The 17,947-nt window shown below is 49.0% G+C and overlaps 1 protein-coding gene across 1 annotated transcript in view; it reads left to right on the plus strand.

The window, feature by feature from the left end:
• Positions 1 to 17,947, plus strand: part of dock1 (dedicator of cytokinesis 1) — a 246,792-nt gene that overhangs the window by 43,771 nt on the left and 185,074 nt on the right. Inside the window, exons 15-18 of the mRNA XM_084456190.1 lie at positions 2,478 to 2,576; positions 3,240 to 3,312; positions 10,736 to 10,839; positions 11,509 to 11,692. Coding sequence (XP_084312316.1) covers positions 2,478 to 2,576; positions 3,240 to 3,312; positions 10,736 to 10,839; positions 11,509 to 11,692 — 460 coding nt within the window. The remainder of the gene's footprint in view (positions 1 to 2,477; positions 2,577 to 3,239; positions 3,313 to 10,735; positions 10,840 to 11,508; positions 11,693 to 17,947) is intronic.

Raw genomic sequence — 17,947 nt, forward strand, 5'->3', positions numbered from 1 at the left:
TGGTCTTAGCTGCCCTAAGATCCTGCTGCCAGTCCAGAGCGTTGAGCCTGCAGGTGAGGGAGTGCCAAAAGTGCCAAAATGAATTTCACAGTTGGAAAGTCAAGTCATTTGCAGTGCTTACTACCGTCTCGGCTGAGCAATCTACTGTACTTAGGGCCAGAATGCCCAAAATTACTTATTATTAAAATACTAAATACCCTCGGACGGACTGCCAAATTGGTTGATTGACCTGCCTTTTGTTGTGTCACAAATAGAGAGCTGTAGCTTGGCCAACCGTTTTTGTCATTAAAAGGCCTCAGATGGCAGTGGGCACTCTTCTGGAATCATAAATCGGATATAATTGGAAACTTTTTCTAATGAAATGCTAGTTTGAACCTGAGGCGCTCACTCCCCCACCCCCCTCTCTGTGTCTGTGTCTCTCTCTCTCTCTCTCTCTCTCTCTCTCTCTCTCTCTCTCTCTCTCTCTCTCCTTCTCCATCTTCACCCTCCGTTCCTGCTCTACCTCTCCCACCTCACCGGGGAGAGAGGAGAGGGGGGCAGAGGGGTATGTGGAGGTGGCGGGAGGAGGGTGTAGCGGGGGCGCTGATTAAAGCCCCACCCCCAGATCATGGACGTGCGTCCCTGTTAGATCACGTTCCGGATGAGGAAGGGGGATCAGCGCCGAGTGCCGTCACGCTCAGGTGCCTCAATCATGCATTTAGTTCCAGATTGAGATTGGAAAAGCAGCAGTTGTCTGTGATTGCGCTCCAGACACCCCCCTTCCACCCACGCTGCCGCCCACAGACGCAGGCGGTGATTATGTGCAGATGAGGGCCGCAGAGTGGCTGGCGGCCATGATGAGCTCTGCCTCTCCAAGCCACAGGATGGGAAGGGAGGAGCCCGTCGGCCGGTGCCGAGGCGCGGCGAGATACACGACTTACTGCCGTCGTGACGGAGACGGCGAGACGATATTACTCTGCACTGTAAAACCAGCGGTGATATAACTCTTTTTTTCCTGACTCAGCTTCTTTTTTTTTTTTCTTGTTAGGGCTCTGCTCGCACAGCTCTGAAAGAGTGGGGTCATCACTCGCTGTGCTTTGTATTCAAGTCTGCCGCCTTTCGGCTATAAAGATCGGAGCCTGACATCTCTTGACGATGATTAAGAAACATTGATTGCGCTCGCAGGTGTCGTGGCCGTATCGTCCTTGGCGGTACGGGAGCTTTCGGGCAGCGTTCCCGTCGCACAAGTTTTCTCTGACACCCTTCTCCAAACTTTTTTTGGGATATTTTTCAGAGATTTCTGCTTTATTGGGATAGGACAGTGTAAGGACAGACAGGAAAGGTGGGAGAGAGAGAGAGAGGGGAAGACATGTAGCAAAGGGCGTGGGCCGGATTCGAACCCACGCCGCCGCGGTAAGGACGAGCCTCTATATGGTATGCGCCCCAGCCCATCGAGCTACCGGAGCACCCTTCTCCAAACTGTTTGACTCCCCCGGCGTCGTGATTGCGGAGTTCAACAGGCTAAAAGCAGACGAGAGTAGTCTCGGGGAGATTTGCGGCTGAGACGAGGGCCGCCTCACTTCCTGCGATTACACCCGAGACCCGGACAGAATTCAGACGACATGCGGTAAAAGGCGCGAGCGCAATCACGCACCCGGTTTACAAGAAGCAATCAAAACTGGAGCGGCTGCACCCAGACAGGCCTTGAGAGACTCGGCCGGCCCGACGGGGAGCGCAGCTGTGTTTTATCGCCGAACACGAGGCCAGGACAGGTCGCCCCTGTCAGCTTGACGTAGTAGCAACACGCCACACCCCCCCCACCCCCCCACTCCGTCGCCAGCAATGTGATCTCACCTGTTGCCATAACCGCACCACCATCTCTCCCTCCCCCCCCCCCCCCACCCCCCCTCTCTCGTCTCCTCTCGAAGGTCGACCGCCATCGGAGGGCGCTAAGTGGTCCGGCCCTGCTCGCAATGGCGGGGGACACTCGGCCTGTTATTTCTCATAATTGCAGGTTGTCAGAAGCCGTTAGCGCTGGAGTGTGTCAGCACTAACAGGACTCGCTGGAGGGAGGGAGAGAGAGAGAGAGAGAGAGAGAGACAGACAGACAGAGAGAGACAGAGAGAGAGAGAGAGAGAGAGAGAGAGACGGAGAGAGAGCGCTTTGCGCTGCACAGCAGGTAAGCCACCGCCCCTCCCTCTTCAATATTTAATTTCTAATTGAATTCTAATTGGCAATGTGTTGTCAGGGGAGGGGTTCATGTTTTGAGCCAGACCAGAGAGCTCGTCAGTACTGTCAAACGAAGAGCCCTCAGCCCCCAGGGCTGCATCTGAAGGAATATGTCTCAGTCAGTTTGTTCGTGCTGCTAATGCTCTCTCTCTCTCCTCTCTCTCTATTTCTCTCTCTCTCACTCTCTCATCTCTCTCTCCCTTTCTCCTCTCTCCCACTCTCTCACCCTCTCTCTCTCTCTCTTTCTCTCCCCCCCTCTGCACCTGCAGAATGTGATATTCCCCGGTGCAGGAGACGAGGGCATCCTGGAGTACAAGTCTGTCATCTACTACCAGGTCAAGCAGCCACGCTGGTTTGAAACCATCAAGGTCCGTCCCCACCAGCACTCCCACTGGTTTGAAACCATCAGGGTCATTCCTCACCAGCACTCCCACTGGTTTGAAACCATCAGGGTCATTCCTCACCAGCACTCCCACTGGTTTGAAACCATCAGGGTCATTCCTCACCAGCACTACCTCTGGTTTGCACAAGGATACCAGATGGCTTCAGTATATTCCAGCCATATTCCATATTCCGAATTGATGCTAAACTTGAGAAAACTTCCACAAAAGTATCAAGCTCAATATTATTTATAGATTTTGTAGTGCGAATATTGCTACATTGCTATTGCTTCTTAATATGCAAAAGAATGCATATTAAATCATTGACTCATAAAATATAGATTGTTGTCAAGGATGGATTTTAATTGAGGGATTGGATGATTAAGTGAGAATGTGTAAGCAGCAGAAATATTCTATTTCCAGCTCAGAAGAGGTGCAGGCGTCAGGCAGGGAGCAAGCTCTCGCTCTTCCCTCAGGAGAAATACTCACCCTGTGTTTAGGAGCTTGTTACGCACTTGGCCCATCGCTGGCCCACTATTACACCTTCAGATATTCCCTGAGCGTGCGCGCATGTATGTGTCTGCTAGTGTGTTTACTTGTATAGCCTTTCTGTGAGTTTCATTGAGATGCCTGTCTCTCTCCCGGCTGAAGGTGGCCATTCCCATCGAAGACGTGAACCGAAGCCACCTGCGCTTCACCTTCCGCCATCGCTCTTCTCAGGACTGTGAGTAGTGCACATCCCAACCAATCAGTAAACAGCATCTGGGTTAGGGTCACAGTTAGGGTTGACCCCTTAGGACTGTGAGTAGTGCACATCCCAACCAATCAGTAAACAGTGTCTGGGTTAGGGTCACAGTTAGGGTTGACCCCTTAGGACTGTGAGTAGTGCACATCCTAACCAATCAGTAAACAGCGTCTGGGTTAGGGTCACAGTTAGGGTTGACCCCTTAGGACTGTGAGTAGTGCACATCCTAACCAATCAGTAAACAGTGTCTGAGGGCAGGGCATAGGGCAGGGGTCATCAACTCCATTTGTCCAAGGGCCAGAATTTTTCTCATCAGACATGGTGGGGGCCAGACTCATCATACTTTTAAAAATATATTACTTTCAGTTTCTTATATAAGTAAACTGTAACTAATTACTCATTTTCAGCAACTTGCCCAACTGTGGTGTGTACCTACAGACGCATACGACCTACATTCCACCCCAGTGCTTAATTTATAAATCTATATATCTAAATATGAAAGTCCTGGAACACAGCCTATATGTGTGCAAGCGTGCGCATGCACGAAGCGCGAATCATGCCCACCATTTCACAGCACAAATGGCCATTTACTTAGCTGTGGGGCTTACAGTAATGTAATAATTAGGCCAAAATGACACCAAAAAGCATTAAACCGCTGGCCAGCATACTACTTGTAAATTCCCCCATCAAAGACTCCTCCCCATCTCCGTAGCCTTCTCACGTCCTCGTTCGCTAGCTCGCTTGGTTTACTCAAGCGAGCTAGCGAAAAATTTGCGTGGATATGTTGAGCTAGCTTCGTAGTACAGGACCCAGGTTTATTTCAGGATGAAACTGTGGATATGTTGAGCTAGCTGCATAGTACAGGGCCCAGGCGGGGGCGGCTGCAGACTGGGAAAGCTGCCCCCCTCCCCCCCTCACACACACACACACACACACACACACACACACCTCTCTGGTCCAATGAGAGTATTTGTGAAGGACTCTCTAACATAACACAGCTCACACAGCAATTTTGGAGGACTTTCTAGTTGGAGTTATATATAGTTACATACACCGTAAATTGTGCATGGAGTCTAACAGCAGCTGCTGTAGTCTGGACATGGAGTCCTCTTATCCACAGAAGGTACGAAACATTTCAAAGATGTCAACTGTATGTGTGCGTAGACCCATGAATATCAGGCCCATGCATGCCACTCTCTCTGCATAAATACACGGTCATGCCTTCCCAGAAAATCTATTATGGACAAAGACACTCATGTTGAGCAGGGTCATTTCTTTGATAAAATGAACTTTAATAATCCCTGGGAGGGTAATTTGTGTAAATTAGTAAAATTCTTATTTGTAATTTTATAATTTATCTGTATCATGCATAATCTTGGAGCCGCCAGCAACATTTCACTGTGACTGTACACTGTACATTACATGTGCCATAAAAGGAATCATTAATCTTGGGCGTGATGTGGAGTGATGGAGCTCTAAGAACACTATTACCCTGGGATAACACATCATCGGCAGGCTCCTGCAGAGAGCAGGTTTACATTAGAGCCGTACGGGTCCCTGTGAGAGAGCTTACCGCAGGGAATGGAGCGTGACGGAGGGGCACTCCAGGTGGATTAAGGCACCGACACCGGGCAGAGCTTGACATAAGCACTGGCCTGCTGGCCTGGTGCTGTCTTGAACACCTCCAGGCCAGTAAATAACGCTTTTCAATGGCCCGCTCGGGCCACTGCAAATATCCCTTTGAGATCATATATATATATATAGAAGCTTACAATTGTCTTCTCATAACAAAACACATTTTTGAGAGATTTGCGACTACGAATTGTTTTGGGAGAATAGGTAGGCACCGCGGCTGCAGTCACATTCCACAAACAAGGCAGAGAGCACGGACACACAATGATCACGGGTGAGTTCAGCGTTCAGAGTTTTCTCTGTGTTACCCAATCAGCAGATTGTTCCAACACACCACCCTTTAACGTTTGCTACCTTTTGTCGGGGCTGTAGTTCAACTCGCCCCAGCTGTAAGCTTTGCGTGCCAGACGAATACCTTGTACATAGCCGCTAATCAATAGCTGCAATAAATGTTTCTTAAGGCACCTGCTGCCGGCCAAAAACCTGGCAAAAAAAACAACAGAAAAGAAGCCACCATTCACCAGAAGCACTGCGCGACAGGGAGTATGAAAAAAACAACAAAAGAGATTTTTCCAGCTTCACTGGCCAAATTACTGGTCTTGGCTAGGGTATGATGAGGAGAAGGGAGAAGTATTTTGCAAGCTTTGCCTATCTATGCCAGAGTATGCAGACAAGTGAGTGAAAACATTAGACAGCTCTTCAGTGAAATAGCTAGTTAACTAGCTAATATGTTTGGAAGTTTATTTAGTAATTGCTGACTAGATCCCATCATCACAAACATTGACGTTACATATACTTATATCATGTGATTCTTCTGAGGCATGATGATGATCAGTCACTTGTAGAAGCACTCTTCACTCTGTGACAAACCACTGATATCTGATTCTATTAAATGTTTGCCATGTATGTCCTGTTTAAGCGTTAGCAAAATTTGGCTATATGTTCCAGGCTAGTGATACAACATTGGGGCCAGTAACTAACTTTGAAAAGTGGCAAATTCAACTGTATGACAAGCCCTGCCGGATCGTTATTGGCCAAAGGTTGCCTGGGGCTGGAGGGCAGCTTGGCTGGAGAAGAGATGTCTGGATGGTGTCAGACGCGTTCTTTCCAAGGGGACGCTCAGCTTCTGGATGTGTTGGTGGCAGTCAGACAGTGGAGAGCCTGAGTGCCTCAGGACCAGTCTGCCCGGCTCAGTGTTGGCTGCCAGAACCAGCGTCACTCCATACAGTACCCCGGCAGCTGTTTACAGCAGCAAGATCGGGACGTATACACGATGAAAAACTGAAATGATAATTGTTTGTGACACATTTTAAAAGAATATATGAAGCAAACAGCATAAAAAGAATGCGAGTGCAAAACGGATGTAATATGTGCAAGTATACTGTACAAAATATACGGAACAGGCAAAATTAGCCTACTGTATATAGGGGAGTACCAAAGCAAGCTTTATTTCACTCTAATCTCTCTCTCTATCTCTCTCCCGCTCTCTCACTCACTTCCCAAGAGTTCAAAGGTCAGCCTAGTCGGACCGGTCTGGACACGCTGGTCGCTCTAACTGGGGTTCTGCCTCCTTCGCCGCTCCCCGCCACGTCTTCGCGGAGCTGTCAAAACAAACAAAAAAACTTGCCGCCGGTATCCCCCTTCCCCCTCCACGGCCCTCCGGGTGATTACTCACCGCCGGAGCAAACCAACGACGGGATTTATGCAGATAGAACTCACCGGATAATCCCAATGAATCACACCTCTCCCCCTGCACGTAAATCTGAGCTCGCTGATCCGGCGCCGGTGATGTATGCGCGCGGCGCCATCCGTCCGCAACGGGCGCCGGCATCGTAGCTCGCGTTGATACAATAGGCCTGCCCCCGCCCACACACACACACACACATACAGTACAAGACAGGCCTCATCCAGTCCGCTTGGCTGGCAGCTTTGCAGGGATAGGTGTTGCGTATACACACACTGATCACAGCCTCAGCCCTGAGATGGGAAGTGTGAAGACGTCTGCCATAATGCAGCTGCTGTGCACACGAGGTGATGTTCAGATGATGCCTCCTTATGTACTGTATCACTGCTGGTGTTCTTGACGTCTCCTCCGACCCCCCCCCCCTCACCACGTCATTCCTCCCACTCCATGAGGGGTTTCGTGAGGCTGACGGATCCACGTTGAAGGCCTTAACTTCAGTGCATTACATTTAGCTGATGCTTTTATCTAAACTACGACTTACAATAATTGCATTAAATGTAGGTGGTTCTGTTGTGTATAGAGTACAATTCGCCAGAGTAATAGTTCATCTCCTTTCTCAACAAGTGACTAAGCATAATCTAGTGCTGAAGCCAAAGTGTAGCAAACAAAAAAAAACAATAGGTGCTTTAAGAGAGAGGATCATGGTAGTACTTCTTGAAGATGTAAGTTTTGAGCCTGCGGCGCAAGATGGGCTCTGCTGTCCTGACGTCAGTGGGCGGTTCGTTCCACCACTGCTGGAGCCAGGACAGAGAAGGCCTGCCTGGTTAAACCCCCCAGAACATGACTATCCCTGCCATCGTCCAACTGCAGAACGCCAGGGCGCTGTTTGTGGACAGTCCCTGCTGGGGATTATGTGCTTTGTTTGTTTGTTTGTTATTGAGTTGAGTTGAACTGGCTTCAGTGGGTTGGGGCTCAGAAAGCTTTCAGCCCTGGCCTGTGCTGGATACACACACGCACGCACACTCACACACACACTTAACCTTCTTTACTTAATTTGTTTATTTAGGCGGGATAATGCATGATTAATGAACACAGTGATCATCTGTAAATGAACAAAGTGTAAAAAATGCCAGATTTAGCCTGGAGGCTATTTTCCATCCCTAGTCCCCAGACATAAAAAAAAGAAATATAAAACAGGGCAACAATACACACACACATATGCACATTTCACATTCAATTTCTTTATTAGATTTTCAATCAAAGATACAAATCAATATCAAAATCCAACAGTAGCAAGATTCACACAACGCAGTGCAAGATCACATTCACATAATGTAGTCCCAGCAAGGAGATCAAAGCTATTTATGGATATAGGCAGCAGCGTCTTTTCCATATGAAATGACTGCCAATGATGGCAGACACAGAACAGTTCTTAACTAACTGTTTTGCTGATTTTTTTGTCAGTCCAGCAAGTTGGAGTCCTCGCACACACATTTTATGTACGTGCCCTCAGCTGCCAAATATCAAAACTATAATTTTGCAATTATACCCACATGCAGAGATGGCATGAGCAAGTGGTTGGTATTTGGATATTTTATAGCTAAAGCAAGTGTCCATGTACATGTCAAAAGAACATCCAGTTTCTAAAATAAATACAGACTCGGTGGATTCATTAATCATGACAATATCCGGAGTATTAGGAGAGCTTTCGACAATATTGTTAAATGTATTGCTAAGTTCGGATGAGGCAAACCAGTCAATTTGAACAGTTTCATTAATATGGAATTGTGTTTGTTGTCCAGTGGCATGGCGCAGTTCTTTCGCAGTCAGATCCACGATACGATCATGGCGTGCCGTATACAGTCCCTTATACGATACGATACGATAGCCTTTATTGATCCCCAAAGGGGAAATTTGCTTTCTTTCAGCAGCATACAGACAACATACATAGCCACACAGAGAGTATGGGAGTGGATAGGCAAGAATAACACAGTATGTGCAGTACTAAAACACAGGCTACCGTCCATCTCTATAAGCCCCAAAATAAAATACAATCTACAGTCACAATGCATCAAATACATAATAAATACAATTATAGGCCATAAATATAAACATATATATGTTGTGATGGGTACCAGAGGGTGAGGCTGTATTTAGTAGGCAGAACTTGTAACCGGGCTTTTATTGTGAATTTGAGAATGGATTGGTCTATTGTTGAGTAGTGTAGTAGTATGGAGTGGGACACGGTGTGATCAGCGCACGGCAGGCAGGTCAGCTTCCCCTGTAGCCGCTGACCAGTCCAGCGTTGCCTCTGGCGGGTTTGATGATGTTCAATAATGTCCCGTCTGCAGGTTTGGGTCTGGAGGACTTGCATGGTGTTTAGGGTTAGGGTTAGGGTTAAACACTTGCATGGTGTTTTCATCAGTGTTTAGTACCGCCCGCACACACGTGTTTTTGTCGGTGATTAGTGTGTCACTAACGTCCACTACACGGTCTGCTGCGTCACTAACGTCCACTACACGGTCTGCTGCGTCACTAACGTCCACTACACGGCCTGCTGCGTCCCTCCAGCTCATGTGTATGTGAGCGCTGTAACACAGGTCGTTGAGATCGGGCCAGTCAGAGCGCCCTCCGAACCCGGGGGCGCGCGTGTCCGGTTTCCCACTGGGCTTTTTCCTGAATCCCAGGAAGCTGGCCTCTGCTGTTGAGTGGGGGGCTCTGCGCTTTGATGAGTCCAGGAGGAGTGACGCTCGCGCCTGTTCTCAGACAGCGGGATCATCGTTGTTGAGCATGCGAAAGAGATGGTTTATTCTCGTAGCTGTATAGATCCATTCTAGGTTAGGGACGCCTAATCCCCCTTCACTTCTTTTGTGATAGATCAAATCTCTGGTTGAGCGCGTGTTCAGGCCCATCCTTTTCCTAACGAAATTAACAGTTTTATTGTTCACGTCTGTCAGAGTGCATTTTGGTATTGTGTACATTTGCGAAAAGATGCTGCACTTTGGAGAGCGCGATCTCACGCACTGCTTCCAGTTTCATGGTTATGGGTAAAGGGGATGTGTCAATCTGGTGATGTCCAGTCTGGTGGAGTATTGAGCGACAATGTCAGTCAGCTGTAGGGCTGGGTTTAAAAAATCGATTAATCAATTCTGAATCGATTCTGAATCAAATGATTCTGAATCGATTCATGAATCCCAAAATCGATCTTTTATTTACTGAATGAATGAATAAATGAAGGTATGATTAGTTCATTAATTCATTCAATGATTCATTCATTCATTCATTCATTTTTGGAAATCAGTATCGACACCCAGCCCTAGTATTGATATGTTGCATAACTTGGCAGTCATGCAATTAAGGTTACAGCAAAAAAAAAAAAAAAGGTTTTAGTAACACTAACCAAATCGATATTGAATCGAATCGAATTGAATCGTAATAAACGATTCTGAACCTTGTGAATCGGAATCGAATCGATTCTTGAAATTCGACTCGATACCCAGCCCTAGTCAGCTGCTCCTCCCATTCTCCTGCAACATTAAATTATGTCAGAGATAGCAATATGCCTCATGTCTCGTGTAGACTTCCATTTCTTTACCCATGATGGAAAAAAGGGTGGTTTGGCTCTATACCACCTGTTGCCCCCGCTCTGCCTGAAGTCCAGACCACAGGAGAACTGAGTCGGTGCGTAGGAGCATGTTGGCGATGACTTGCTCCTCTCTAGACGCTATCAGGACGTCATCCACGTAGCCTTGGACAGGGTTCGGAGATGGTATGTCAGGCGGGGCGCACTATTACAGGCATTTCAGCCAGCTGTTGATGGCGATAATGAAGTTTAAGCGCTCCAAGGGCACCCGGTTTTGATGAGTTTAATTGGTTCAGTGAGTTGATCCCCACATATTACCTGAATATGGTATATACAGACACACACACACACAAAAGCAATGAGACATTGATGATCAGTGATGTGCCCGGCCTCGCCGCCTCCACTCACCCCCTCTCCCTCCATCCCTCCATCCTCCCTCTCTCCCTCCATCCCTTTCTCCTCCCTCTCTCCCTCCATCCCTTCCTCCTCCCTCTCTCCCACAGCCAAAGACAAATCAGAGAAGATCTTCGCTCTGTCCTTTGTGAAGCTGATGAGGTACGATGGCACGACTCTCAGGGATGGCGAGCACGACCTCATCGTATACAAGGTAATATCTCCCTCCCTCCCTCCCACCCCTCTCCCCCGGGCCTGCTGGGCCGGCCCACGCTCCCCCTCCGACGTCAACTCTCTGGAGATGAACCTTTATTGTCCTTTATGCCCCTGCAGTTAGCCCTGCTCAACCCCCACGCTAAAATCAAATTACTTTCCAATTAAGGCGCTGGTATAATGAAGGCCTGTGTTACTGCTGCTATCCATGTTAATTAAAAAAGTTGGTATGAGAAAAACTCTGCCAATTAGCCGTTTTTCTCCCTTGTTCTGCTTGCTTGTGCGTTGTCAGTCGGATCGCACTCGCACTCGTCATGTTTTCAAGGTGAAGTACAGTTCTTAAAACGGATATGATGGCCTTGGAGTGTCCTCTGTGGAATCTCCCCACTAGACTTCTAGTGAGATTCTCATTCACTCCTCCCTCTCCTTCTCTCTCTTCCTATCTCTCTCTCTCTCTCTCTCTCTCCTTCTCTCTCTCCCTATCTCTCTCTCTCTCTCTCCCTCTCCTTCTCTCTCTCTCTCTCTCTCTCTCTCTCTCTCTGTCTCTCTCTCCCTCTCCTTCTCTCTCTCCCTATCTCTCTCTCTCTCTCTCTCTCTCTCTCTCTCTCCCTCTCCTTCTCTCTCTCCCTATCTCTCCCTCTCTCTCTCTCTCTCTCTCTCTCTGGTGCAGGCAGAGGCTAAGAGGCTGGAGGACTGGTCACTGTACCTGAGCCTTCCTGCCACCAAGCTGGAGCTGGAGGAGAAGGGCCACCTGGCCACAGGGAAGAGCACGCAGAACCTGGGCACCTGCAGCATCAGCAAGGACTCCTTCCAGATCTCCACCCTGGTCTGCTCCACCAAGCTCACCCAGAACGGTACGCACCCTTTCTGCCTCTCTCCCTCTCTGTATCTCTCTCTGCCTCCCTCCCCTCTTTCTCTCTCTCTCTCTCTCCCTCTCCCCCTTCCAACCTACCTCTACTCCCCCCCCTCCTGTTCGCTGCTGTCTGTTTGCTACAGTGAATGTTATTTCCCAGGGTGCAGAGATGCAGCGCTTATTAAGCCCAGGAAAAGCCATTCTGCAGCCGGGGCTTAAACCATAAAGCGTCTTGACCCCCCCCTGCGCTTCCCCCACACAGACACTTCCTCAACCTGGGGACCCGGTGCCCAACCGCCCCCCCCCCTCCCCTCACACACGGTGTGAAGCCGGGGGTGTGCTGATGAGGTCCGGCGCTCTTCATCCGCTAGGGCTATAGGGCTCTCACACCGCACACCCTCCCCGCCTCTGTGTGACAGGGAACAGAACCACAGTGGATGTGAAACACGCACTTTGAATTTATTCAATGTACTTTACTTTTTTTATACTTTGGGGACTGAGTAGACTTTTTTTTTTTTATATATATAATTTATGAAAATGGGGTGGGGGGGGGGGGGGATTTAAAATCTGTGCTTGCCTGATAGAGAGAGAGGGATGAATAGCAGGAGAGATAATTGAGAGAGAGAGAGAGAGATGGTGCGGGACAGAGGCACCGCAGCCCAACTTTGACGAGAAATAAAAAGGAATTGTTTCTCCGACCTCAGGCAGTGTTCTCTCTTCGTAAAGACACGTTGTGAATAAGGAGAACATCATTCTCTGATTCACGGCGACCCAAGGATAATTTGAAACGGTTGAGAGTCAAATAGAGAGAGGGAGAGGATGCCCGGGGAGCGAGCCGACGAAGCGAATCGATATTGTGTAAGTACGACCCATTACAGTCTGGTCACATAGTATATGCAGCAGAACTCAACAACCCTCTCTCTCTCTAGGAGCTCTGCAGCAAAGAGAGAGAGAGCTGCGTCACCCCCCAGCACACGCACACACACACACACACACACACGCACACACACACACACACACACACACACACACACACGCACGCACATTCCTCACTGCACCACCTCAGAACTCACTCAAAACTCAACACCACCTCAAAACGGCCACAGAACATTTTCCTGACTTCTTACCGCTTCACTTAGCTTCTGCCGGGGCGTGGAAAGTTTGGAAATTGACGTTATTTATGAAGTGGTTGAGAGCGCCAAGTTATTTTCCTGTCCCGTACTTGTCTGCTGGAACCATAAATAAAGCAGGTGAGGTTCAGAGAACTGAAGGTGTATTCAGTCAGCTCAAGTCTCATGGCCTCTTCTTGTTAGAAAAAGCTGAGAGCACAGATTCTGCCCTCAGCATCCCCGTGTCTATCTGAACGCCATTGGTTCCAGCCAGCTGAGACCACCGATGAGTGCTCTACACACAAACGCACACATACGCGCGCACGCGCACACTTCTCACTCCATCTCGTCACCGAAGCAGTCCTGTAGCATTGGATCCCATTGGTCTGAGCAGCTCTGCATTGGTTTTGGGGGTTGGAGCTTCCTGTTTCCTGCCTGTAAGCGGGTAGAAGCAAGGGACTTGTAGGCATCGCAGAAGGGGGGAGAGGGGAGGGGGGGAGAGGAGGGGGGTTGGCGTCACAGCGATTCAATCCACAGTCCCCTGGTGTACTGCATGTGATGTGTTGCTAGTATTTCGGTGGGATGGACTTTGTAGTCGGCCTCGTTAAAGTGCCCGGTAACGATGAACGCGGCGTCCTGGCACGGCCTTCCCTGCTTGCATAAGCACCCGCGCCGCTCCCTGAGTGCCGGGTGTGTGTTGGCTTATGGCAGCGTATATATACGCCGGTAATGAGAGCCGCCGAGATTTCCCTCCCTATCAGGTATTCCAGATAGGAAGGGGGGGGGGGGGGGGGGGGAGCGGTCTGATGAAGTGTGCGTTTCACCGATCGCGCCAGGCATCGTTGTCTGAGAGCCAATTTTCAGAAGCGGGTGTCTGCTGTAGATACTGAGACTAGCAGCCATTGGTGCTAAACATAAAAATTATGAATAAAACTAGCAAAAAAAAAGCTACGCAGGCGCCATCTTGAAATCGATGATAACAGCATCCGCACGCGCCTCCCGGAGGAGGCAGGCCGCACCATGAAGACAAAGAGAGACGTCAGCTTCCTGTCTGCGTCCCAGTCGATTTGTACGCTATTATCCACCAGTATTTTGGCCTAATATGATGGTTTTATCACTTCGCTGTACATATTAACAATTTAGTCAGGCCTTTAACGAAGGCCAGTGTTCGAGAAGATAAGTTTGCTTGTTGTTATCTCGCCTCTGGTCTCTCAAGATGCACAACCACGTCTATTCAAAACGCCTCGCCGACCAGGTCACCGAGGACTCCTCATATCTGGCTCCATTAGATAACCAGGTTGAGGGTGAATTAGTATTCCTGCTCTGTTCAGAACCAGCCCGGGCGTTCAGTATTCCACCGCCGATGGACGGCTCCCTCTGAAGTCTAGCGCTGTTTACCTAGCGGCCTCCGTTCTCCCAGAGGTCCCAGGCGTGATACAGTAGCTCTCCCTTGTGGTGAATCTAAGCCCCCCCCCCCCACGGTGGACGTGCTGGAGGGAGGGGCCCTGGGGCCCTCTCCGGGTCTACGTGGATCTAATAACACACACCGGGTGAAAGATCTATCCAGCGCCAGAGTCCTTGTTCGACGTTGACTGCGCTCTCTCCTCCTCCGACCACTCCCCCCCTCTCTCTCCCCTCTTTCATCTCCCGCCCCGTGTGTTTCATATGGGAGAGAGATTCCCAGCAGTGTGTGTGTGGGTCTTGGTCTGGGTTGTGCTCCCAGCTCTGATTCCCGTCACGTCGTGCTGGTACTACGTGGCTGTCAGAGGATCAGGCCGTCATGGCGCCACGCTGGAGTTAGATTAACCGGCGGAGGAGGAGGACTGGATGTGGGCCCTGGAGATCAGCTGATTTCTTTTAATAAAGGGCAGCTGCACCTCTCCATCTCTGACAGCACAGGAGGCTGGAGCCTCTGGCTTTATTAAAAAACTTGAGGAGGCCCCTTTATCACACCTGCCCAGAATCAACCTCTCTCTAACGCGCACACACACCTACACACACAAACACCTGCACACACAACAAGCACACGCACACACACACACATCATATACACACACATGCATAAACGCGCTCGCGCTCGCCCACACACACACACACACACACAGGTTCTGGTTTGTTGTGTGGCTTGTTTATTTGCGTGATCACACACTGCTCATGCAGCTCTCCTCCCTCTCCACCTCTATTCATCCTCTCCTCCCTCTCCACCTCCTCTATTCATCCTCTCCACCTCCTCTATTCATAGTCATCACCTACTCCACCTCCTCTATTCATCCTCCCCTCCCTCTCCACCTCCTCTATTCATCCTCTCCTCCCTGTCCACCTCCTCTATAATTTCATCCTCTACTCACCTCCCCTGGTAATGAGGAGTTTTAGTTATGTTATGTTATTTAGTTTGTTAGTTTTTATAACTTTTTCCATTTAGCGATGGCTTATTACATCTGGCCTCAGGGACTGCAGTTGAAATGTAGCATTTTTACTAAGACTGACGCATTTACCCCTGTGGTTGATTAATGTGTCCCTGTTCAAATAAATAAATAAAGGAAATTAAATGAAATGAGTTGTTTCCTCCGCCGGTGAGAGAAGACGAGGCCGGCGCCGCTCCCCGCCGGACCCCAGGTTCACGCACGGCCTAGTCAGGAAGCGCTCCTTTAATTAATCCGAGTCCGTGCGGGGCGACTAGGGGCAGGTAGTGCCGTCCTTCCCAGGGCGTCTGCAGCGCGGAGCTGCAGCCCAGCGTAGCGTAGCCACCAGGGTCGGAGGGGTGCCATGAGCAGAGCAGAGCCCCCGGCCGGCTGGCCCTCCCTGCCCGGGACCTGCTGTCTGGCTGGGCTTGACCTGGGCTCTGAGGAGAACGCTCTTTAGATAGAGATCATTCCCTGGGGAGACTAAACCCTAATTTATACTCCGTGAGCCGTGAGCCACATTTTTTGGCTCATGGCTCACGGCTCATAGCTCTGTGCATTTATACTCAATGAGCCGTGCCCTGCTGGGTCCATGTGATGCTATGTTGTTACCAAGCAAGAACATGTTCCTCATCTCCTAGCAACACAGAACGCTTCGTCTCTCCAGGCCAGTCAACCAATCAGATATGTGCGACATATAATGACGCGGTGTGAGTCGAAATTTGAGGTGGTACGAGCCAAGCAGCTCACAGCCTGCGAGACCTCCAAATGCCGTCAATGAGCCAAAAATGTGGCTCACGGCTCACAAAGTATAAATTAGGCTTAAGGGTTAAGCCATGCCTCAGTGCGGCGGTGTGGTAGTAGTACCTTTTACTCCATACACTTAGTTTATTTGCACCCTTGTATTTGATTTCTTGTATATTTCGTATCTATCGTGATTTAAAACAAATAATCTAATTGACTCTTTTTGCACTGACTTTTTGAATACTGGTGCTGCAACGGGGATCAATAAAGTACCTACAGTACCTAGTGTACCTACCTCTGCTGACTCACTCTGTTACTCTCTCAAACACTCTTTGCCACGGAGGAGTTTTCATTTGTCACACACCAATTCAGTCCAGAATCCGAGTTTTAGCAGCTAAAAATGCAGAGGCAGGGAAAGCTACTGGAGTGTGAGTGGAACTCTCTCCTACACCCTACCTCACATCACCATACTGCAACACACAGAGAGCCCACTCTGTCTGTCTGTCTGTCTGTCTGTCTGTCTGTCTGTCTGTCTGTCTGTCTGTCTGTCTTGTCTGTCTGCCTGCCTGCCTGCCTGCCTGTCTCTCTGTCTCTCTGTCTCTCTCTCTCTCTCTCTCTCTCTATATATATATATATATATATATATGCCTGTTCTCCTCTGTCATGCCTGTTCTCCTCTCTGTCATGCCTGTTCTCCTCTGTCATGCCTGTTCTCCTCTTTCATGCCTGTTCTCCTCTGTCATGCCTGTTCTCCTCTTTCATGCCTGTTCTCCTCTCTGTCATGCCTGTTCTCCTCTCTGTCATGCCTGTTCTCCTCTCTGTCATGCCTGTTCTCCTCTCTGTCATGCCCGTTCTCCTCTGTCATGTCTGTTCTCCTCTGTCATGTCTGTTCTCCTCTCTGTCACGCCTGTTCTCCTCTGTCATGCCTGTTCTCCTCTCTGTCATGCCTGTTCTCCTCTCTGTCATGCCTGTTCTCCTCTCTGTCATGCCTGTTCTCTCTGTCATGTCTGTTCTCCTCTCTGTCATGCCTGTTCTCTCTGTCATGCCTGTTCTCCTCTCTGTCATGCCTGTTCTCCTCTCTGTCATGTCTGTTCTCCTCTCTGTCATGCCTGTTCTCCTCTCTGTCATGCCTGTTCTCCTCTTTCATGCCTGTTCTCCTCTCTTTCATGCCTGTTCTCCTCTGTCATGCCTGTTCTCCTCTCTGTCATGCCTGTTCTCTCTGTCATGCCTGTTCTCCTCTCTGTCACGCCTGTTCTCCTCTCTGTCACGCCTGTTCTCTCTGTCATGCCTGTTCTCCTCTCTGTCACGCCTGTTCTCTCTGTCATGCCTGTTCTCCTCTCTGTCATGCCTGTTCTCCTCTCTGTCATGCCTGTTCTCCTCTCTGTCACGCCTGTTCTCTCTGTCATGCCCGTTCTCCTCCCTGTTTTTCAGTCTGTCCTTCTCCATGTTCTCATCTCTGTCCTCATGGTCACTTCTTTTTAACAATTAAGTCTTTTAACAAACAAGTCAAGTGCATTCTGCCGCAATCTTTTTGGCATCTTCTTCTCCATCAATCAATCAATCAAAGCTTTATTTGTATAGCGCATTTCATACCCAGAGGCAACACAATGCGCTTTACAGAGAACAAGGGAGGTGGGCATACGACCCACTCTCTACATATTCCAGAGGGAAGCAAAAAAACAGTAATCACCCGGGGGCCAGATAAGTGAGCTGTAAAAATTCTTCCCTTCTTCTTCTCTACTGTCTGACTGTGTGGGATGAGTAAATTAGGGAGATTGATCATACCTTATTCATCATTACATCACACTATGTTGCTTGAAAATAATTTTGAGTTAATTGAATTTACGTATGCAGTTATTATGAAAGCAGGATATAGAAAACGGCTGTGCTACTGTACTGTAGTGAGAAAATACTAATTAAAATGTAATTAATTTGGTAATTTTCACATCTTTCCAATTTAAATATGTCCAAGACCCATTCATTGCCCATCAAACTAGCAAT

Source organism: Borostomias antarcticus (genome assembly GCF_949987555.1).
Source record: "Borostomias antarcticus genome assembly, chromosome: 22".
NCBI classification, from domain to species: Eukaryota; Metazoa; Chordata; class Actinopteri; order Stomiiformes; family Stomiidae; genus Borostomias; species Borostomias antarcticus.